This window comes from Pleurotus ostreatus, assembly GCF_014466165.1.
Source record: "Pleurotus ostreatus strain PC9 chromosome Unknown scaffold_6, whole genome shotgun sequence".
Taxonomy (NCBI): Eukaryota; Fungi; Basidiomycota; class Agaricomycetes; order Agaricales; family Pleurotaceae; genus Pleurotus; species Pleurotus ostreatus.
In genome coordinates, this window is record NW_023503161.1 from 333,143 (window position 1) to 356,203 (window position 23,061).

Here is a 23,061-nt window from a genome sequence, read left to right on the forward strand (position 1 = left end):
TATCCCCTGTCTCCTCCCTTTCAGCCTTTGTGCCTTTGTCTCGCACGCACGTATATATATGTACCATAGCCTATGCATATTTTGTTGAAATAAGCTGGTGAGGTCGCACGAATTCCGAGTGAGCAAGTCGATATATTGTGTTTGGCTGGGACTCCAGCAAACACATGAAGAAAATAATACATGCGCGCGACATGATACTACAGTAGTCACATGCATCCCCTATACCCCTGTACCGCCAAGATTGCTGAAATCCAACATATTTCCCATCTTCTTATGTTCGCGCTCGATAGCACATTGAGTAGCTTCCTTTTCATTTCAGGACGCCTCCGAGGAGAACACGTGCCCCTGCTCGCCCTCACAACGCCAACGGCCGCTTTATTCCAACGTCGGCCATAGCAACATCATTGCATCCTTCAGCCACTCCACTTCCTTCTCCAACTAACTCCCCAATTACTACTTTCACGCGACCTTTGTCTCCCATCGAGCCAAACATGCCGGGTGAAGGAAGAACTACACCACCCATCAACACTGACGGCAACCCCTTGGAACAACGGGTAGTGGGACTTGAGTCGAGCATGAAAGAAATATTGGACCTACTTTGTGTGGCGGCGAGTAACCCCCCTCAGCCCCCCTGTCACTCCTGCCCAACCAGTCCCAGCCGCTCCAGCCGCGTCAAACACCCAAGGAGCACCCCCCCTGGTCCCCTATGTTCCCCCACCTACGTCCAATCCATCCATTGATATGTTATCCATTCCTAATTTCTTTCGTGATGTGGACGCCACGATTATGGCGTCCATTGGCAAGCATGAGTTTAAGCCACAGCAGTTGGGCAAGCTTATCCCCAGCATCACTGCGAAGGCGACAACAACGACCTACACGCTTGAGGACAGCGCACTACGTGCTACGGACACGGCCCCCATAAAGGACCTCCCAGATTTCTCAACCTTCATGCAAGCCTTGGGAGTTTACTTCCAAATCCTTTACAGGTTCGTCGGCACCACTGGAAATATCCAAGCCGTCATTGACGTTGCTGTCTCTACGCAAGGGTATACCAACTTGCTACATGAATACTCGCGCTACTTCACCTACCCTGCAATCCTCACCTATGTTAGGGACCATGTCAAGGGGCCTCCTGACTCGTCCGTACAGGGGCATGGGAACGGACGCGGAGCGCGGGAGTGCGGACGCACGGACAAGCGGAGCACACAGGACTTGGCTTCAGCTTTGATGCTGCACCCTCCTAGCCCTGCGGTGTCCTGATTTCGGAGAGAGCAAGGTGAGAGGCAGGCTCCACGGAGGAGCCTGCAGCAAAGACTTAGAAGGCAAGATGGCGGAGAAGGAACTAAGATTCAGAGTAGAGAATACATGTGTACTAGTGCTACTTTAAATACTAACTAACACATGTATGTAGTGAGGCTTAGTATGTAAGTACACATGTACATGAAACATGTAACAAAGTAATCCTAGTACTGCGCACCATGCATAAGCCTTGAGGGCAGAGCCCAAGGGATTCCGAAGGTCCGAGTATCCGAAAGGGGCGTAGGGGGGACCCCTAAGGGGGCGTGATGACTGGTCTATGACAACCTATCACATCGCTCACCACTCTCGTTGCATCCGAGAAATGATCAGAGGAGATTACTCCTTTTGGGCTGAAGAAGATTGAACTCTCGTTGGCCAACTCCACCGATCGAGCATATTCCAAGAAGTAAAGCACAGCTCGGCTACGTCATCCAAGTCGAAGTCCTTAACCCTCTTGATGACTGCCCGCGATGTATCCGGGCAAATTTGCAATAAATTCAACAACGGCACCTGCCTAACGACACCCTGCAAGTCCGGTCGCATCCACAAATGTGCCACTTGCAGCTCCACGGCGCACGGCAAGGCAGCCTGCACGCAAACTGCACCCAGTGCTTGAGGCCATGGCAGGACGAGGGTCTCGCACCCAGAATCCTCCCCTTGTCCTTGCCTACAGGATGAGCCACGCCCCCTTCTTCCTTCCCTTTCCAATTCCTCTTCAATAGCACCACCCCTAATTGACATACCCTTATCCCTTTTCCCCCCTATTAATATCCCTCCTGCTCGTCCCAACACAAATCCTTGGTGCAATCACGTGTCGCTCTGCTCTCTCGATTCCTCACCTGTCCAATCGACTCTTGTTCGATCGCAGTGGGCGCATTATTTAGCAGAGTACCCTGATTCCGAATTTGTACAAGCTTTACTTCACATAATACAATTTAGTGCAGCTATAGGATTTGATGGAACCGGTAAGTCCCAGATCTGTCACAATCTTAAAACGGCCATTGAGCATCCCGAAGTCATTGACAAGGACATTCATGTCCTCCAGTCCAACGGCCGGATTCATGGTCCCCTCAGCTCTCCCCCTCACCCAGCATTTCAGGCATCGCTGCTCGGTACGGTCACTCGAAAGCGCTATCCCAACAAATTCAGGGTTATCAACCATCTTTCCTGGCCTTCTGGCAATTCTGTCAACAACGGGATTCCTGACAGCAAAGGTCACATCGTCTACGAGGCCGTATCACAAGCAATAAGTACGATCCATTGTCTTGGTCGCTGCTGCCATCTTGCAAAGCTGGATCTCAAAGATGCCTTTCGCCATATCCCTCTCTGTGTGGCCGATTACCACTTAATTGGCTGCTTCTGGAACAGTGCTTTCTACAAGTACATGGTGCTAATCTTTGGGCTCAAATCTGCTCCCTACATATTTAACCTATTCGCCAAAGCCCTCCACTGGATAATACAGCGCCATATACCGGCCGAGCTTAAACATTATCTGGATGACTTCCTGCCTATTTTCGCTCCTGACACCCCCCTGTCCCTCGCCAATGACGCAGTTGCCTGGATGCAGACATTAGGGAACTCGTTGGGGCTCACGTTCCAGTCTGAAAAGACTGTGTGGCCAACTACTTGTCTGGAGTTCTTAGGTATCAAGCTCGACACCATTGCAATGGAAGCACACCTCCCAGACGACAAGCTTGTGTACCTCATCGATCTTCTCGCTACCTGGTCCACTAGGTCCTTATGCAACTTGCACAAATTGCAAGAGCTCACTGGATTCTTGCACTTCGCGTTGCAAGTTATTCCATATTCGCAAGCATTCATAAGGCAACTAATCAGGTTCTCAATGACCTTCTCTACCCCACACTCCCGTTGTTTCATTCCTTGCTACGCTTGCAGCGACATACGCTGGTGGTCAACTTACACCTCTTCCTGGAACGGAGTCAAGCTCATCAATCCGCCCAGGACTCACCACAACGTATTCACTGACGCAAGCGGTATAAAAGGGCTAGGGGGCGCCTACAACCACCATTGGTTTACTGCCAGAGTCCCTAGACACTTCAGGAGGTCCAAGAGGGACATTCAATTCAAGAAACTCTACACAGTTCTTCACGCTATTCTTCGCTGGGGCCATCTCTGGTGTCACTCTCATGTTCATTTCCACATCAATAACCAGGCCGTTGTAGCTGCGCTGTCGGACTACACAAATTGATCCCCTCACCTTGTCAAACTGCTGCGCTTAATACTCATGCCGCTGCTCTGTTTTCTCTCTTCCTCTTGGCTTTCTTCTGCTGATAATGCAATTGTTGACACTGCTTCACGTTTCCAATATACTCGCTTATTCACGCTCACCCCTTATCTTGACAAGAAGCCTTACTCAGTCAACCCCCAGACTCTTGGTATCAAGTGAACCCTCAGCACTCACGACTCGTCGCATTCTACCTCTGTCATGGTCTTGTGGCTAGCACCAGGACCACCTACAGCACTGGTCAGAAATCACTCATCAACTTTGTCAGAGAACACCCCGTGCTGGTCAACACTGACGGATCCTGCTTACCTGCCTCCCAGCGCTGCATCATGGAATGGATCACACACCTGGGGACACGTGGGCTTCAGCCCAAAACCATTAAATCCTACCTTACTGCTGTTTGTTCCCTCCGTCTCGAGGCAGATGCTCCCTTTAACACATGCGAGGCCCCTATTGTCCAACATCTCATCAGGGGCATTAAATGCTATCATGGTGAGTGCAAACCACGTCCTAAACTCCCCATCACATTCCCCATTCTCTCCAAACTTGCCTCTCTCACCTATAGCTCCTTCAACATCGTTGTATTCATAACGGCTGCAAAACTCGCTTACATGGGTTTCCTCCGTTGTGCAGAATTCACCGTCAACAAGCCAAACTCATTCAACCCCAACGTCCACATCACCCATCATCAGTCCGTTTCATGCCCTCCATCAACAATCCTGACCACATCGTCCTCACGCTTCCAGCATCCAAGACTGATCCCTTTCGCAAAGGGGTCACTATTTACATTTCTGCTGCCCCTAGTTCCCCTACCACTTGTCCCGTTTTGGCTCTACGCCATTTATTTTCCATTAATCCCCTTCCCCTTAACTCCCCCCTGTTCTCTACTTCTGATCATTCCCCTCTCACGTGCTTGCACTTCATCAATTGTCTTCGCCTTGCCTTACTCGATGCAGGTTTCCAGCCACACGGATTTTCTGGCCACAGCTTCAGGCGAGGCGCAGCATCTGCAGCCGCTGCGGCAGGATTCCTCAATCACAAAATCCAGCAGCTAGGATGTTGGCATAGCGACACCTACCGTCTGTACATCGACACTCCCAAAGATAGGATCCTCAATCTCTTGTCACGTCTCCACATGGCCGATACTCATTCCTCCACTTTCAAGCCTCCGGCTCTTTGCTTTGCACCATCCCTGGCTTGAGTTCGGCCCCCTGACAGGGGTTTCTCCTTTCAGGAGTTCGGCTGCGTTCCACGTCCGGGTTCCATTTGTTCCCAGTCCGTGAGCCAGCCGTTGAATGAGAGAGCTCATGGCGACAACGAATACACTCTTTGTTATCCCAAACGAGCTGGATGGACCACCAACGACTTCAAGCGTTGACAGGGACTAATTGATCAGTTGACTCTGAACCTATTCTGCACCAGAATGCTGAAGACCATTGCTTCTCACTCTTCACAATCGGTTAGTGAAGTACAACCTCTATATGCTCAGCCCTGTAATTTATGATAGCAAATTGAATCTGACTCATTGGATTTATATGCAACGTCCTGAACCTCCAAAACGACTGACACACACTCGTGAGTAAAGCACTTAGACTTGATAAAATAAATAATTCGCACGTTAACACCCACCATGCTGTTGCCTTTTGGTCTTTCCAGCCCCGGCTTGTCTTTGTACTCTATTCCGGTTTTGCGCCTTTTATCTCAACACCTTGAGAGTGAGAGCAAGCATTTGTAAGGGGACACTTCTATTTTCTCTCCTTTCCTTCATCCCATGGACTCTGACCTACATTCCCTTCGTTCCCCTTCGTTCCTTTTCGCTCCCTTTCCTTTCCATTTCCTTTCCACCCACTCCTTTCGCATCCGAGCTGCGTCCGGTGACTCCGGAGTCTTCCCGCACTTCGGACACTTCGGACTCGCTCGGACTCGTCTATACTCTTCGGGGCTTGTCCGGGCTACCTCTATCCTTTTCCCCCACTTCATTACTCTTCGCCCTTACTCCCCCAAGTCGCTGGCACAACTCCTGTCCATTTACCCTCCACTTCATTATCACATGTTCCCTTGTACCTTGTGATATTTGCTCGGACTTGTGGCTGGTGTACTGTACAGTTATCCTGCATTCCTCTCACGCTACTACAGTATATACTTCGCTTCCTACCATGGAGAATCCTTATCCTGTTCTCTTTGGATTCTCCCTCTGCTAGGTGAGCAGCCCTCTCATGTATTGTAGTTAGTCTTATTCATTATCTTTGGATTCTCCCTCTGCTAGGCTCGCGCTGTGCGGCCATCTTGAGGTTGCCCTTACAGCATTAGTCTCATCAGAAACAGCTTGTGCATTTATTGTTGGATTCTGACAATCTAGGCAGTACAGGGGTTACAGGGGTTCACGTGACTACGTAGATAGATTGCGCGTGCATGTATACTTTTTCTTCATGCGTTTGCTGGAGTCCCAGCCAAACACAATACATACCTGCTTGCTCACTCGGAATTCGTGTGACCTCACCAGCTTATTTCAACATTTATTGCATTTAGTTTTGATCATTGACAAGACTTTGGGGTATGATAAGTATGTGGTGCCTCCGATTCGTTGATTACACCCTACAGTGATGAATACTCAGTAGCATAAACCCCTGTGATAACTTAGCAAGGACCAAAGGCAACAATAAATTCAAGCCAGGTGTTGTTGAGAAGATACATCATATGGAAGGGCCCCACCAGGTACGGTATAGATGTATTCTTTCCAGCATAGAAACAAAGAACAACTCGATCGTGTCAGAACGGGAATGAAGCATATCCCCTCTGGGCAGTAGCCATCGTACATGAGCGCTATATGCCACTGATTTGATCCTAGATAACTGGTAATCTAGTTAGTCTGGAGCATCGTACCCTCAACACCTGCTTGATAGCATAGTAAGTTCGGCAAGATCACGCCGTAAACATTTGAGACTAACGTCCAGAAGTACCGGTTTGCGACTGCTGTACAACTATATATACATTAGCCACAACTCTTTTATGAAGGGGTGGGCTCAGTGAGCTTCTCTTTGTCAAAAATAGACCACATAATAACAGTGCAGGTTCAAATATCCAGCATGGTTGTATTTTTCATTGCCCTCCATGAGTCTTGGTTCTTTGCGACCATTGTAAGGGCAATCTCAAGATGGCTGCACAGCGCAAGCCTAGCAGAGGGAGAATCCGAAGATATGAATAAGTCTAACTACAATACATGAGAGAGCTGCTGTTAAGGACCGTGTCAAGGGGCCTCCTAACTCGTCCGTACAGGGGCGCGGGAGCGCGGACGAGCGGAGCACATGGGACTTGGCTTCAGCTTTGATGCTGCGCCCTCCTAGCCCTGTGGTGTCCCGATTTCAGAGAGAGCAAGGTGAGAGGCGGGCTCCGCAGCGAAGACTTAGAAGACAAGTTGATGGAATAGGAACTAAGATTCAGAGTAGAGAATACATGTCTACTAATGCTACTATAAATACTGACTAACACATGTATGTAGTGAGGCTAGTATGTAAGTACACATGTAGGTGAAACATGTAACAGGTGAATCCAAGTGCTGCACACCATGCATAGGCCGCAAGGGCAGAGCCCGAGGGACTCTGAGGGTCCGAGTATCCGAAAGGGGTGTAGGGGGGACCACTAAGGGGGGGTGAGGACTGGTCTATGACAGCTGCTCACTAGCAGAGAGAGAATCCAAAGAGAACAGGATAAGGATTCTCCATGCTAGGAAGCAAAGTATATACTGTAGTAGCGTGGGAGGAATGAAGGGTAACTGTACAGTACCCCAGCCACAAGTCCGAACAAATATCACAAGGTACTGGGGGGCATGTGATAATGAAGCAGAAGGGGAACGTACAGGAGTCGTGCCAGCGACCTGGGGAAGTAAGGGCAAAGAGTAATGAAGCAGGGAAAGAGGACAGAGGTAACCCGGACGAGCCCTGAAGTGTATAGACAAGTCCGAGCGTGTCTGAAGTGTCTGAAGTGCGGGAAGACTTCGGAGTCACCGGACATGACTCGGATGCAAAGGGAGTGGGCGGAAAGGAAGTGGAAAGGAAAGGGAACGAAAGGGATGTATGTAAGAGTCCGTGGGATGAAGGAAAAGAGAAAGGAATGAGGAGGAAGGGAGAGGGACAGGGGAATAGCAGAAAATAGGAGTGTCCTCTTACAGATATCCTGCCTTACATTGAATCTTCGGGACCCATTCGTTCGGAATCCACAGGTAACACCCAAGCAAGTAACTCCCGAAGCGGAGCCCCTGGCAGTTATGGAGATAGTCAGAGCGAGAGGCGACTTAGAGGCAGGTACTTCTTCGGAACAAAATCCAAGGGCAGTGGATATCACCGAGGCTATCAAATCATTCCGGCTTGCAGGGGCCCGTAAGGTAGTCGACATACATTGTCAATGAACGTCACGTGCTCTAGTGTGACAAGTCCCATTTTGGGTCGGCGGGCAAGAGAATTTCAATAAAATAATTACGAAGCAGAATGAAGCTAATTCTAACGGGTAATCAGTAGATATCATACACAGGTCAAGCTGGCATGACTTAGATTAGTGAAATAACCATAATTAAACAACTAGATAGCAGAATACGTGGGAAACACATCATTAAGAGACTTCAACGCGACGCGAAGCGCGTCTACAAGCTAAATCCTGAGTCGTCGCGCGAAGATCAATTAGAAAAGAATGCACTAGTGGCACTCAACAGTATCCTGCTAGAATCCATGTGATGGTGCATTGTTCTGCCGATCTCTTGCTCACTTTTGCGCTGACTTATCTCTACAGCTTCGCAACACGTTCTCAGCGCTTCATGGATGCATACCACCGGAGTCTCGACAGACGGCAGGCTGCTTGGGCAGCAAGAAAGTATCGTGGACATTGTGTGTTACCTGAATCCATCATGAATGATATTGAGAAGGCTTTTCAAACCTGACTTACTTGTCCTGAGCTCCCTACGCAAACATAATCTCTCATAACCTCAAAATTGGCCTTTGCTTAGCCATCTAGTACTTCAGAAATAATCGTAAAATCTTGTAATTTAATCTAATATATCTTCGCACATATATCTATCAATTACCTGTTCAAATTTTGAATAACTGCAGTAAACATTGCTTGGTAGCCAAATTCCCTCCTCACGATTGCATTTGGACGGCACTGTGACCAGGCAAGTCACGTCATGTGACATTTGTCAACAATGTATGTCGACTACCTTACCAGCCACCCGAAGTTTGAACAACACTCATTACCGAATCAGATCAAGCAACTGCATTGAACACTTCGAGTGGGCCATTGTATTTGGCAAGATTTTGATCATTAAAATTGTTACAGGGCTGTGGTGCCAGTCTCGTTATTCATCTGTATAGCGGTATAGAACCAGCATATATCGTAGCAAAGGTGCGGAATTGTGTCTCCGCTTGCTAGGGTTTCCCTTTTCAATGGCTGTGTTTGTTAACACAGTCCACAATTGAGAGCGGATATTTGTGCTGCCTTTGCCATCCGTGAATCAAAAGTTTCTTGAACTGCAATCATATCATCCTCCAGATAAGTGGGCTTAACGGTTCTCTTGCTGTTGGGCTTCAGGCAGACTCGCTTCTGGTTTGTGCTCTTAACACACTAACATCTTGATCTCAGCATGCCACTGGCGGCGTATATTATTCCCCAGGACAGTACATTGTAAGGGTTGAACCCTTTCGTTCCGTGCAGTCCGACCTCCCCTATCCCCTATCAACCCCTCTCCGACTCTTCGGACACGCTCGCACATGACTCGGGCATCACAAACCCGTACCGGACACACGTGATAACGGATCAGACAGCTCGGATCAATCTTTCGTATTCTTTTGTTTTCGGACTCTAATACTTGGACTATACTAGCACCATTATTCGTTTCTGGTGCCTTTTCGTTTCGGACTTTTCCTTCATCTGACATTCTCCTAGCTACAAAAGCCTCCTGTACTCGTAGTTAGAAGAACTAAGATTTGTTTCCCCCCCCACATCGAGTCAGAGCCTAAGTTGTCTGACGCTTTCTCCTCTTCACTGTCAGAGTCTGCCGTTGTCCGAGTCCAAGTCCGAGTCCGATCTGAAGCTACTTTCTCCTGCCGTCCTTATCATTCTCCTGCCGTCCTCGTTGTACTATCCAAAGCCGAGTTGTTTGTTCTGCGTCCGAGCGCGTCCGAAGCCATCTGAAGCCATCCGGAGCATCTGAAGTTTCTTATACGTTCTTTCTCACTCTCGGACTCATCGTTTATCACACTTAGCTCACTCGGGTGTTGCACGGACTTGTCCTGCTGGAGGCGGACCCTCACATTTTATTTAGACTACACTACTAGTCTATGTATACATTCACTACTACAACATCAGCAAACATTCTTTCGCTTCAACAAGTTCATGTGGGCTGCAACCATAGGAATTGCAAGGAACTCCCGACACGGTCTAAATCAGGCAGGTAATAGTATCTGTTGAGAAGCTGCATATGTTCCACTTCTACTTTGCTCTCGAGTCTAAGGTGATGATTTTGATGAACAACACCACCTCTGGGAGTTGGTCCATCGATTAGTTTTTCACCTGGAAGCAGCCATGATCGTTAATCACTTCAGGGGGGCTAGCAGTATGTCTCCTGAAATCCCCAAGTTTGTCCCTGTAAGGGGACACTCCTATTTTCTCTCCTTTTCTTCATTCCATGGACTCTTACCTACATTCCCTTCATTCCCCTTCGTTCCTTTTTGCTCCCTTTCCTTTCCACTTCCTTTCCACCCACTCCTTTCGCATCCGAGCCGTGTCCGGTGACTCCGGAGTCTTCCCGCACTTCGGACACTTCGGACTCGTCTATACTCTTCGGGGCTCGTCCAGGTTACCTCTATCCTTTTCCCCCACTTCATTACTCTTCGCCCTTACTTCCCCAAGTCGCTGGCACGACTCCTGTGCATTTACCCTCCACTTCATTATCACATGTTTCCTTGTACCTTGTGATATTCGTTCGGACTTGTGGCTGGTGTACTGTACAGTTATCCTGCATTCCTCTCACGCTACTACAGTATACATATACTTCGCTTCCTAGCATGGAGAATCCTTATCCTGTTCTCTTTGGATTCTCCCTCTGCTAGGCCTGCGCTGTCGGCCATCTTGAGGTTGCCCTTACAGTCCCCTGTTCCGATCCCGACGGGTTTTGGGCTGGCAGCAATTGGCGTAAAGGTGGCCAACCCCACCAAGATCATTGTAGACATAGACGGTGATGCATAATTAATAATTCCTCATGTCGGGCTTGGAACATGGCGTTGGCGTAAAGTGTCGATCTTGAACAACAGCGTACAAAGCATGCTCCATCGAGTGCAAAGTAGGTAGAAGGCGGAACCGCCATTCCCTTTGCTGGTATATCCTACTGGAAATCTTCTATGGTAGCCACCACACATTGACCCGTGTGGCCAATATCCAGGTTCCGTGATGGGGGCGTACATGCCATCCAATGCAAGACCGCAGAAGAGCTTCCCAAGAAGATGAAAGAATTTCTGGGGTATCATAACAGCCAACCAGTTGTGATGGTATGTCAAGTGGATGAGGAAGAGGAACTATACCCTATCGTGTGCTTCTCCATTTGCTTTTTACTCCTCGTTGCATCTCTAACTCTCTAACTCAAGGTTCAGCCTGTTGTAAACTTGATGCAGGGGGCATTCATGTCGTCGCGTGGAGCGTAGCTCGGTAAATACTTGTAGATTAGCTCTGGTTCGGATGGGCTGAATTGACTGCTGCCACCCTGGAGTCTCACTGAAAGACGAAGATTCAGTATGCTTCTGTACTGAACTGCTATGAACCATTGATTTCACAAGATTCTGCACAATGAAACAGAATAAGGGAATGTAAAAGGTGGGGTACTTGAGAATCAAACTATTCATCATGTCTAGCAGATCTGCTCTAGACGATATAAGTCATGTGCCTTCCTAATGAACTTGTCAGGTCCAACTCCTTCCGCCCACTTGTAATCTGGCCCCGTCGCGATATGTGTGGGGTACTGCGCACCCAAACCCTTACCATCAATGTCCTCGCACCACCCACACCACTCAAAGTCAATCAAACAGACAGCATCTGGTTTGAGGATGACATTGGGCTCTCGAAGGTCGCCAAACACCCAACCCTTAGCGTGGAGCAGTTCGACCGCGCGGTGGAGTGACTTCCCTTGCTCGGCATTCAGTTTGTTCCCTTGGTGAGCGGTACCACCTTTGATGAAGTCCATGACTACCACCCACATCCCCAGTCTTTTCATATGTGCAGTGGTAGAGTGTCGGTGCGAGGTTGTTGTCAGCAAGGAGTCTGTGGCCATCTTCACCATACTGGTAGGTGAATTTGACGACGATGTCGCGGGTGGGTGGAGAGATTGATTTCAATGTCATTTTAGCCAGAAAAACAGTCCTCTCGAAGTCATTGATGGCAGCAAGGAGTTGCTTGTAAGGGCAACCTCAAGATAGCCGCACAGTGCAAGCCTAGCAGAGGGAGAATCCAAAGAGATGAATAAGACTAACTACAATACATGAGAGAGCTGCTCACCTAGCAGAGGGAGAATCCAAAGAGAACAGGATGGGGATTCTCCATGCTAGGAAGCGGAGTATATACTGTAGTAGCGTGGGAGGAATGAAGGGTAACTGTACAGTACACCAGCCACAGGTACGAACGAATATCACAAGGTACGAGGGGGCATGTGATAATGAAGTGGAAGGGGAATGTACAGGAGTCGTGCCAGCGACCTGGGGAAGTGGGGACAAGGAGTAATGAAGTGGGAAAGGAGGATAGAGGTAGTCCGGACGAGCCCCGAAGTGTCCGAGCGAGTCCGAGGCGTCCGAACGAGTCCGAGGCGAGTCCGAAGCGCGGGAAGACTTCGGAGTCACCGGACGGGGCTCGGATGCGAAGGGAGTGAACGGAAGGGAAGCGGAAAGGTAAGGGGGCGAGAGGGAAGGAAAGGGAATGAAGGGAATGTAGATAATAGTCCATGGGATGAAGGAAGGGAGAAAGGAAACAAGGAGGAAGGGAGAGGGACAGGGGAATAGGAGAAAATAGGAGTGTCCCCTTACATTGCTGATATGCAAGAGTTGCCATGTGTTCTCCCATCTTGAAAGACGTCCAATACGGGAATTGAACATCGTCATGGTACACAGTGGTACTCGACGGGGCGAGAACAGACGGTTGAATGGGAAGGGTTTTGTAGTAGGCGGTCAGTTGGTCAAGGGCCTCGTCAAGCAATCAGAGGACCTTTGCGACTTCCCGTACACCCGTTTCAATGGGGCTACGACCTGGGTGGCAAACTGGCTGAGGACCAACGTACAAGAATGCCAAAGGCTCGAAGAAAAAGTGCTCAGCGAAGACGGCACCCCAGATAGCTAGTTGGTTCCCAGCCAAAGACACAATGAAGGTAGGACAACACGAGACAGCACAAACTGGAGTGTACTTTCACGGGATCAGGGTTGGCACACACAGACGAGCACAAGACGCCCACACACCTGATCAGAAGATACGACTTTAATAAAGTCGACTTGCGCCTGCTCACATGGATCGCATCCACCATCCCCAACACCGTTTTTCAGCTCCAGAAAGCCTATAAAGATGCGAATGGCAAGAAGTGCAATTTCAATGTTGCCATTAGGCTTGATGGTAGACATGTTCGTCTGAATATCCGACGTGCGCCAGGCCGATTGGGACCATTTGGGTGTCGGGAAAAGGGAGCACCGCCGGAGCGCTGCCATGCGGGCATTCTCGTCGTCATAATACTTGGACGAAATGCTGATGAATTCGATAGCACACTCAACCTCTTCTTTGGTGAACGTGAAGTTCTCTGTGGGATCGGCCATTCCACGCCTGAAGGCGGAAAACACGGGATTGTACAACGAAAGAGGCGACGGAGTGAGGTCTTGTGGACGATAGTTGAATGCGGCAGCAGGGTTATCAGCCTGTTGAGCAGGGCCCAGGTTGCGGCTTTTGGCGCTGGTTGAGGGTGGGTCCCTCAGTCTCCCCAATTGCACTACAGCATCGCAACCTGTTGAATGATGTTGGTGGTGGAGGAAGTATCAGAGAAGAACAACTGACTGAATATTTTACGAAGGTCAGAAACTGTGTCTAATGCCTCGGATGGTAGGAACAAAAATATGAGCCTGAGACAGCATCAGCAGAAAATCCTCCTACCTTCATCCAAACACTCTATCAGGTGGATGGCATGACCAAGCCCAAAAGGGTGCAAATGGAGCAATGTCGTCCTTCTCGAAATCTCATCTAGCGTATCCTCGTCAACGGAACGAAGAAATTCCAGTGATTCTCTTCAATGAAGTCTTGTATCCATGGGAAGTGGCTTAGGTGGCTTTACAGGGCGGTTGGCACATCAGTGACGAAGATGAAGCACAGAATCACTTACTCTGAAGACAGTATCACAATAATTGATGGGGTCGTTGAGACGACAGCGTATTGTTCGAACTGAATGTGTGCGAATATCATAGATGGTAATCTCTCGTTCGGTGTCTGTAGTTTACATATGAGAGGGGGGGAGAGGAAATGGATAGGAGATGTATACCTGACCTTCGTAGGCGACGAAATGAAGCTCATCTCTGTTCTTGAATAGCTGTGGCGCATCCCAGTTGAGAGGTAATGGTTCCAATGAGAAGTTGTCAGGCGGCACAGAGCGCATCGCTAGCAAGTCCTTGGTCTTGAGCCGTGGTAGCGCAAAAGGAGTCTCGGGCTAGACTGGCATCAGATATGCCCTCTAACGAAATGTAGACGAGGACTTGCCATGTACAATGTGAAGCGCTGGCGTGTCGACCAACCCAGTTCCATGCTCAGGACTTTGTAGATCTGCGCAGGGGTGGTACTGGGTTCTATCTCGGCAGATGCAACACATGGAAGTCGACCGGCGATGTCTGTCCAGACATTCACTTGCAGCATTGTTGTTGTGGCAGGAACAAAGGGTTACACAGCGTGCAGGATACCATATTGTTGCTAACATTACATATCCAATATGTGGAGTAAATGTGCAATAATCCTTCAATATAGAGTTGTGTAATATGTGATAAATATTTACTCACAATGAGAGGTTTAAGTCAGTTGAGGATAATACTGCCGTTGCTATCTCATACTCATTACATATTGGTCACACTCGAGATAACTGGGTATGACATGCTTAACTGAGATATTCTTCAGATAGCAATCAAAATAATACCGCAGATAATATCTGATCCTGCACCCAGTGTTACAGCCGTTTGCATATAAGATTGAACATCGCATAATTTTTATGATATTTGCCTTGAATACATTAGCCAAATATTGTGACTGATGTCACGTAGCCGCCACACTCAATGCCAACGAGCAAGGATTGTATATTGAATATTGACGCGTTGCGACAGATAATATTGGCTTCTGATGCGTGACACGGGTAACACTATTTGGTGATCTCTATCAAATTAAACATCAGAAAAATTGTCCAGTGTTCAATCTTATATGCAAACGGCTGTAGTGCAGCGCGGCTGTTCGAAGACAGTGATATTTGGTCGTGTTTGCCACTACGGACGCTTTGCCCTTTGGCGTTAAAATTTCCGAATGGGAGAAAGGGGTCTACAGACACATTCTCGCAACTTACAGACTTTATTAGGCAACCGTCAAAACTACTCCGGTATTGAATTGGCCGTTGTTTGAATAAGTAGTACCTCACCCGCCTCCCAATACTTTAGGCTGCAGTGACGAGATCATATCAATCGTTTTGTGACTATCAGGTGCCACAAAATGTCCCAAATGAGGGCCTAACAAGAGGGTATACCCAATGAAGCCAAAGAACGATCTAGCGTGATGATACAATACACCATGAAAGACAAACGGGAAGGACAAGGAATGTCGTAGTACAAACAGACCGTGCGATGAACCGTAGCTTCTGCTGTGCATAGGTTATAAACAACCCAGAGCAAACTTCATAGACCATACAACCGCGATCAAGGCTAGTAGCCTATCGATGTTGCCTTTGAAGAGCCCCATTCCCATTGCAATAATCCGGGTTACCTCTAGCTGGATTACCTGCCCACTTCGTTATGTCAACGTCGGGCCCGAAGGTGTGAAATCGACAGGTGCTTACATGAGGGAACTTTCTCTCTACCCCAGATGCCCCGAAAACAACAAAAGAAAGGATAAAAATCATAACTTGCGCTCCGCCGGTCATAGCGCCCCCTAGTATGTAATTGTATTTCTTATACCAGCCCGGGTGCCACTTTCGTAACCATAGTTGGGAGAGCAGGCCAATGATTATTCCGGAAGTCACAGTGGAGTTGACGCCAGCGGACATCCAGGAGGAGTACTGCGAGATAATGGCTCATTCAGCACGCCCAGCGATATCACTTATTCAAATACCATGTATATGAGAGGCAGCAGAACACTCTCAACTTTCACGGGCCCGATTTGAGGCCATTTCTGAAGGGGAAAGGTTCATTACTCTGCAAGAAGGATAACTGTCAGCAAGCATACCTTCCATATAGCCCACTGTACAGTAGTGGGAACCATCCCGAAAAGGAGTGACATTGGAATGGACCAATACGGCCCCCGAAAGCCGTAGAGATATTTCGACAATGACCAGCTAATTGAACGGGCGTTACGATGGAGAAGCATCCCAATCAATGAACCCTTACGTGATCGCAGCGCTATTGGCGGTTTGAATTGCTTGCCCACTCCAGACATTCGAGCCAATAGGGTCCAGGAGAGTCTCACGCTGAGCATCAACGACAGAGACCATTACGACTAGATAGGGCCACATTAGCCGCAGATCGACTGCGAGCTCGAGTAGATAATACTCACCATAATTAACCACAGCGCCTGTGTCCCGTCAATGAGGATCAGGTAGATACCGAGGAAAAGGGACCCACCAAGAATGGTGCCATAGACCTGAGTAAGAAACATTGCTCGTGGTGGGATCTTCAAATATTGGCCCATCTTCATATCTCCAGCTAGACCGATAGACGATGCGACGACATCGTGACTCCACATCGAAAACTGAATGTATAACGTTCAGGAACCGAAGTACAGACAAAGCAGATGAGACGCACATAAAGATTGGCCACTGGTTTTCCCGGGTTAATTGACCCGGCAACCATTTTCATCAACTGCTTCGTCGCGACACCACTGCCCATCCGTGCTACAATGATTGTAGAGAAAGGCTGTTGGAATATAATTATTGGGCAGAGAGGACGGAGAAGGGGAAAACACATACGGTTACAAGTGCTCCGAGTACTAACGCAAAGATATAAGCCCACCAAGGCAATGTTGTTTCTCCCCTCAAGACGACGATCAACCCTGGAATAGAATATCTTAGGATACACTGCAGTTAATAACTTGGCTGCATACCTGCAAAAAATGCAAATGCCATGAGAATCAAGTACCACCAGAACGGTGCTTCGCTATATCTCATCATGGCCTAGGGAAAGACATATGAGCTAAGAAGATCGAGTCTTGGTTATGTGTGCACAGACCTGATAGTGTCTATCCGGTTGCATCTTCGTTCGGGCCAACTTTACTGAATCTGTGATGTGATGCCCCCAAAAGAGGACGACGTGAGCGACCAGACCCCCAATCTACCGGAAGAATCAGTAAGGGTCGAATACACAGCGTGAGGGAGGCTTACCGCCAAGTTTCCCGTGAGGTTGTTCCAAGCGTTGGAACCTGTCAACGCCGGAAGACCAACTTCCGCAAGCGCCGTTTTATTCAGCTCGAAGGTATGGCCGAAAACTGCGGATTGGTGATATATAGAACCGTTGGGGGAGAAAATTGATGACGACAGCATAGGAAACGCCAGCGACTTGGCGGGATGTGAGTACAAGCCAACAAGGGACGTGAAAGCAACGGACATTCCAAGTATTAGAATAGTAGATAGCCATAATGGCAATGTAGCAGAGGATGTACCCAATCCAAGAGTTTGCTGATCCAAATCCACGGCGTAGGTAAACGGGCTGGGGAACGGAAAGTGTCGGCATACCTTGTTGAACCAAGGGAAGCGTCATAAACCTGAAGAAGGTCAGATTTAACCGATATTTTGGAGGATTCAAGGCTTACGTCTCCCCTATATACTGCCAATCGAAGCTCACGCTCAAGAGACCAAGACCTTCGTTACCACTTGCGCCTCCAAATAGATGGGTGATGAAATCTACGGTTTTGGCAGGTGCATGCTGGGATGCAAGACATACGATATTTATGCCATTCAATGTTGGAAACATCCACGCGGGTATGACTTCGTAGAAGAACATTCCGGTGAACGCCGTCCAGAATAGTTTGATCTTCTTGGTATTGACAGCCGTGTTAAAATGAAGGGCTAGAGATTTATGGGTTAATATCCTTGCACGAAGTACGATGTCGCGAGCACTCGCCTTGGAATACGGACACTGTGGATAGGTTCTGGGTAAAATATTAGCTTCGCAACACGGCGAACGTGGAATGTAGCTTACCCCCCAATAAACCATATCGCTTGGATAGATGCTGAGTGGGCGGAGTATCCCTACTATCCCGTAACCGAAGCAGGCCGTTGAAAACGTGGCAAGGACGGCAGTACTGGCGCTAACTCGAGTATCGTAGTAGAGCTGCACCAGCGCTGCCAGCTCAACGGCCTATTCAAGTGGAAAGAATAGCACTCACCCGTTGCACAGCAAAGTTCATCACTGCTGAACTACCTCCAGCTGCGGTAGAGGCCACGAGGGATGCAACAACATGCTATGAACATCTTCAGCTAACATTAGTTCTCAAATTCCGACAGCGCCTTGCCTCTTTGATACGGAACTCCCCAGGATTGATGAAGTGAAGAAGGGATCCGATGGAATGGAATCGTGTTCCTTCAACCCAGGATCGCCGTGGAAATATTCTGGCCCAGATATTTCCTGAAGTGTAAATGAGGAGAAGCAAGAAAGATGTGGATACGCCCATTTGCACCGGTTTGAAAATATAGATCTGAATTTCATGAGCCAAGGGTTGAAGTTAGGTGTTGAGGTTCTCTTACCTGGCATAGTGCAGCGCCCAGTGCAGCAAACAAGGTGCCGAGAACCATGGACCTAAATGTGATGGCAGGGTCCCCATCGTCGCGGACATCGACCAAGTATTTCGACACATCCTCTCCAGTACGTATAATCGGCTCCTCTTTCGATTGTGCCAGCTCAGAGGAGCCTTCTTCTTTACCAGGGACCAGTGTTTCGTTGGTTGATTTCCAGGCGAAACTTTCCTCGGACTCTACGGGAGATGGGAGATCTGGCTCAACAACGGGGAGGTTGGAGAGGTGGTTGATCTCGAAGTCGCTCAACGGAGCCATTCGAGAGAGAGGGGTATCCAGCACGACCCATTAGTTCATGTCATCGTGTTGGGTTTATATTGAGGGACTAAAAACGCCTGTGGTCTGGCAGATTGAATGGGCCAGCGGGACCATTATGTATTGGATGCAATGCATATCCTCGAACTAGGATTACTTTGTCGAACATGAACTCACTGTGCGGCCTTTGGTACAGAGTCGAATTCTTGGGAGAGCAAATGATGACTGCCTCTGTTCGTAGAACCACTGAACGAAACTCCCACAAGGGTTTATGTTTGACGTTCAACTTTCACCACTCAAAAAACAAGCCTAAGGTCTTGGGAGAGTAAGCTACGTTTACTACAATATACTACTACATTCTTGGTACATGATTCGTCGACATATTCCTTGTTTCATTTCATTATTTATATAAATCAATCATCAAGTGCTCCATTCCCGTTACAGTAATCAACGTTTCCGCGAGCCGGGTTACCAGCCCACTGCACGACACGTTCTTCAGTATGAGCGAAGGCGGTGGGTGTAAAAAACTTACCGTCGGGAATGGTCGTGATGCACCAGAGGCCCCGAAAACAGCGAACGACAGGATGAAGATCATTATTTGAGCGCCACCGTCCAAGGCTGGAATGGGCTATCAAGATGGAAAATGAGGATAAAAACGAGTGTCACATACCACCTAAAGGGTAACAGTGATCAACGTCAAGACCCTCGAAATTGATCAAAGAACGTACCGCCCAAGATATAGTTGTACTTCCGATACCAGCCTGGGTGATACCTTCGGAGCCAGAGTTGCGAAAGCAAACCAACGATGATACTGGACGTGATGGTTGAGTTGACACCCACAGACATCCACGCAGAATACTGAGCGGAAATACCTCAGCACGGCGTAATTCAGTGGAGACGAAAGATCGCACCATATATATGATGGGAAGCATAATGTTATCGACTTGGATTGGCCCGATTTTAGGCCACCGCTAGGAACTTGTTAGCCGCATAGCACAAGTATTCTTGATCATCATATTCTTACTCGTGCAATAAACCACTGGATGATAGTCGGAACCATACCAATGAGCAAACTCATCGGGACAATCCAATAAGGTCCGTTGAAACTATACAGTTGTTTGGCGAGTGACCAACTAGTAGCGAAATGAGCAAACATGATATACTGCGGTGATTCGGTGGACGTACGTGACAGCTGCACTATTCAAGCTCTGAGGTACCTGTCCGCTCCAAACGTTGGTTCCAGTGGGGTCTAGCAATATCTCTCTTTGCGCATCAACAACGGAAGTCATGACAGCTATCACTACCATATGAGCTAATGATATCCACGCCTTCGACAACACACGCACCGTAATTGATTGCCGCCCCAAGAATCGTACCCCAAACTTGGGTGAGGAACATGACGCGAGGAGGGATCTTTAGGTACTGTCCCATCTTGAGGTCTCCAGCAAGAGAAATCGAAGTGGAGACGACGTCGTGACTCCACATGGAGAACTAGATCATAGATGAGCTGGCGTAACAATCCGGTTTAGAGGAGCGACCTACGTAGAGATTCGCGACTGGTCTTCCCGGATTAACGGCACCGGCGACCATCTTCATCAGTTGGTTCGTTGCAATGCCGTTACCCATGCGCGCGAAGAGTAGGGTTGAGAAAGGCTATAGAAATGGTCAGAAAGAAGACAATCTGGATTTGTGCTCTAGCCTACGGTGATGAATGTGCCCAAAATCAGAGCGATGATGTACGACCACCACGGGAGCGTCGTTTCTCCAGTAAGTACAACGACAAGTCCTGTAGACGATACATGAGTCATCTACTTGAGAATGATGTGGAAGGACATTACCAGCTACGAAGGACAGCACCAGTAAAATGGCATACCACCACCAAGGAGCTTCCTTGTACTTCTTCATTGCCTACGAAGCGGTCACAGAAGGTTCTTCCAATATTTCCAATTCTGCGTACCTGGTAATGTGGGTCGGCTTGCGTTCCATTCCGGGCGGATATGAACGAGTCCCGAGCATAAGCTCCCCAGAAAAATACGCAATGGGCGATCAAGCCACCGATCTAAACAGATGCGTTAGACTTGCATTTCTAAAAGAATGTCGGTAGGCGATACTAACGGCCAGGTTTGCGGTTAGATTTGCATATACGTCTGAGCCGGTTAAAGACGGAAGGCCAACTTCTTCAAGAGCAGTTTCATTGAGCGTAAATGTCGTGCCGAATACAGCCGTCTGTTGATATCGCGAGCCGTTTGAAGAGAAGATGGAGGACGACAGCATGGGGAAGGATTGAGCCTAGATGGACTTAAGTTGTTGAAAAGCACAACGAAGAGAGATAAATGGACGAACCCCCCAAGCATTCGAGTAATAGATAACCATGAGTATGATGTAGCACAAGGCATATCCAATCCACGAATTTGCTGACACTGGGTAAATAACTGGAGAGTAGCAGAAGCAGAAACAACATCGCACCTTGTTGAATGAGCGGCAAGCTCATATAGGTAGACCCAATATATTGCCAATCGAAGCTCAAGCTAAGAAAACCTAACCCTTCGTTACCGTCCGATCCTCCGAAAAGATTCGTGAACACGTCTCGGGTGCGTTGAGGGGCATGTTGGGAGGCAAGACAGAAGATATTAAACCCGTTGAGGAGCGGAAAGATGTACGAGGGGATGACTTCATAAACAAACATGCCCGTGAAAGATAACCAAAACACCCGCAACCGCTTCTTGTTGGCGCTCGTATCGAAATGTAGCGCTAGATGATCAGGACGTCATATCATTATCAGTGGGTGGTGTGTAATGATGGAAATGAATCCCACCTTGGAAAACAGAGACAGTGGGCAAGTTCTTCGGGGCGGTGTGGATCAGATTACGAATTTTCCATATTGAAAGACATGCACTCACAAACCAATACACCATTTCACTGGGATAAACAGTCAGAGGGCGCAAAAGGCCAACTAGTCCGTATCTAGGGTGGGAGCGATGAGCTTTGAAGACAATCAAGTGCCAGCGACTTACCCAAAGCATGCAGTTGAGAAGGTCGCCAGAACGGCAGTCGCTGCCCCAACATGCGTGTCATAGAAAAGCTAGATCACCACATTTTTAACATCGTCACGAATACCATGCAAGGAACCCACCCGTTGCACCGCGAAGTTCATCACTGCAGTGCTACCACCAGCCGCTGTAGAAGCGACCAGCGACGAGACAACGTGTTCCTTGAGTGTGAACGGTCCGGGGTTGATGAAGTGAAAGACGCCGCTGAGAAACGCAAAGCGTGTTCCAGTGACCCAGGTACTACGGGGTAGGAAAGTTGCCCAGGCATTCCCTGCTGTGTAGATAAGCAGCAGAAGGAAGACACTCGATACGGTCATCTGCACGGGCTTGAAAAGATATATCTGCGACGTGGCCGATTAATCAGCGAATGGCCATCCAGTACTCGATGATACACAAACCTGGCATAACGCAGCGCCCAACCCGGCGAAGACAGTACCCAGGATGAAAGAGCGGAAAGTCAGGGCCTCCCCGCCATCATCCCGAACGTCGACAACATATCGGGATACATCTTTCCCCGTCGTCACCACAGGTTCGCCCTTGAGTCTCACCACCGACGCATCGTCAAGGTCAAGCGAGGACTTCTCTGAATCGGAGTAGGCCTCCTTGCCATCGAGGGAGGCTTTCCCACCCTTTTCGGCAGAAGGGGGAAGGTGGTCTTGGACATCGACGGGAGGCGGAGGCGGGGGGGCCGCGGAAAGTATAGGCATACCCCCGAGCTGCTTTTCCTCGAATTCGCTAAGCGGAGCCATACCGTGACTGGCTGGAACTTCAGAATTGCTGGGCAAGAAGCGGGAGATCCACTAGCCAGCTGGCTTTTTATCGTTGACCTATAAGCATTAGCGATAGCCTCGACGCAGAAGACTCGCCCAAGAAGGCCCCGTCCACACACACAGTGGGAGCTTCGATTCTATCGAATCTCATGGAGCGATAACGAAATCCTGTCCAATCTATACGCAATACCCGCTGTCCCACATGGTTTCTCATCGACCGACCGGTAGGAATGCGACCCCCTCGGGGAACCTATCACCACCAAAGTTTAGTGATTTCTGCCCTAATGAGTGACGTGACCCATATGCCCGCTGATTTGATCAGAAATCCGCCGAACTCTCTGCTCGCACCACTAAAGGCCATGCGAACACTGCATCACGCAAGTGGGAATTACGATCAGTCCTAGAAAGTAT

The 23,061-nt window shown here is 48.7% G+C and overlaps 5 protein-coding genes across 5 annotated transcripts; 1 reads left to right on the forward strand and 4 right to left on the reverse strand.

Annotated features, from left to right (window-relative positions):
• Positions 1 to 786: 786 nt before the first annotated feature.
• PC9H_008363 (uncharacterized protein) lies at positions 787 to 1,260 on the forward strand (the record flags this gene model as incomplete). The annotated part of the gene is made up of 2 exons (XM_036777877.1): positions 787 to 824; positions 987 to 1,260. 2 exons carry the CDS (start codon positions 787 to 789, stop codon positions 1,258 to 1,260), a joined length of 312 nt encoding a protein of 103 aa, XP_036629305.1.
• Positions 1,261 to 11,432: 10,172 nt separating this feature from the next.
• On the reverse strand, positions 11,433 to 11,861 carry PC9H_008364 (uncharacterized protein; the record flags this gene model as incomplete). Its single annotated transcript, XM_036777878.1, has 1 exon — positions 11,433 to 11,861. The coding sequence occupies one exon, from the start codon at positions 11,859 to 11,861 to the stop codon at positions 11,433 to 11,435; it is 429 nt and encodes a 142-aa protein (XP_036629306.1).
• A 905-nt stretch (positions 11,862 to 12,766) lies between these two features.
• On the reverse strand, positions 12,767 to 14,452 carry PC9H_008365 (uncharacterized protein; the record flags this gene model as incomplete). Its single annotated transcript, XM_036777879.1, has 4 exons — positions 12,767 to 12,970; positions 13,024 to 13,556; positions 14,090 to 14,249; positions 14,279 to 14,452. The coding sequence occupies 4 exons, from the start codon at positions 14,450 to 14,452 to the stop codon at positions 12,767 to 12,769; spliced, it is 1,071 nt and encodes a 356-aa protein (XP_036629307.1).
• Positions 14,453 to 16,172: 1,720 nt separating this feature from the next.
• On the reverse strand, positions 16,173 to 18,833 carry PC9H_008366 (uncharacterized protein; the record flags this gene model as incomplete). Its single annotated transcript, XM_036777880.1, has 15 exons — positions 16,173 to 16,285; positions 16,343 to 16,360; positions 16,411 to 16,537; positions 16,591 to 16,701; positions 16,755 to 16,837; positions 16,889 to 16,958; positions 17,014 to 17,115; positions 17,166 to 17,339; positions 17,389 to 17,545; positions 17,594 to 17,919; positions 17,983 to 18,141; positions 18,170 to 18,244; positions 18,307 to 18,408; positions 18,461 to 18,478; positions 18,528 to 18,833. The coding sequence occupies 15 exons, from the start codon at positions 18,831 to 18,833 to the stop codon at positions 16,173 to 16,175; spliced, it is 1,941 nt and encodes a 646-aa protein (XP_036629308.1).
• Positions 18,834 to 19,243: 410 nt separating this feature from the next.
• PC9H_008367 (uncharacterized protein) lies at positions 19,244 to 22,629 on the reverse strand (the record flags this gene model as incomplete). The annotated part of the gene is made up of 18 exons (XM_036777881.1): positions 19,244 to 19,309; positions 19,363 to 19,458; positions 19,703 to 19,801; positions 19,855 to 19,963; positions 20,016 to 20,124; positions 20,177 to 20,321; positions 20,373 to 20,483; positions 20,534 to 20,616; positions 20,669 to 20,738; positions 20,788 to 20,889; positions 20,946 to 21,119; positions 21,174 to 21,244; positions 21,297 to 21,581; positions 21,646 to 21,673; positions 21,731 to 21,794; positions 21,845 to 21,912; positions 21,964 to 22,221; positions 22,279 to 22,629. 18 exons carry the CDS (start codon positions 22,627 to 22,629, stop codon positions 19,244 to 19,246), a joined length of 2,289 nt encoding a protein of 762 aa, XP_036629309.1.
• Positions 22,630 to 23,061: the final 432 nt, after the last annotated feature.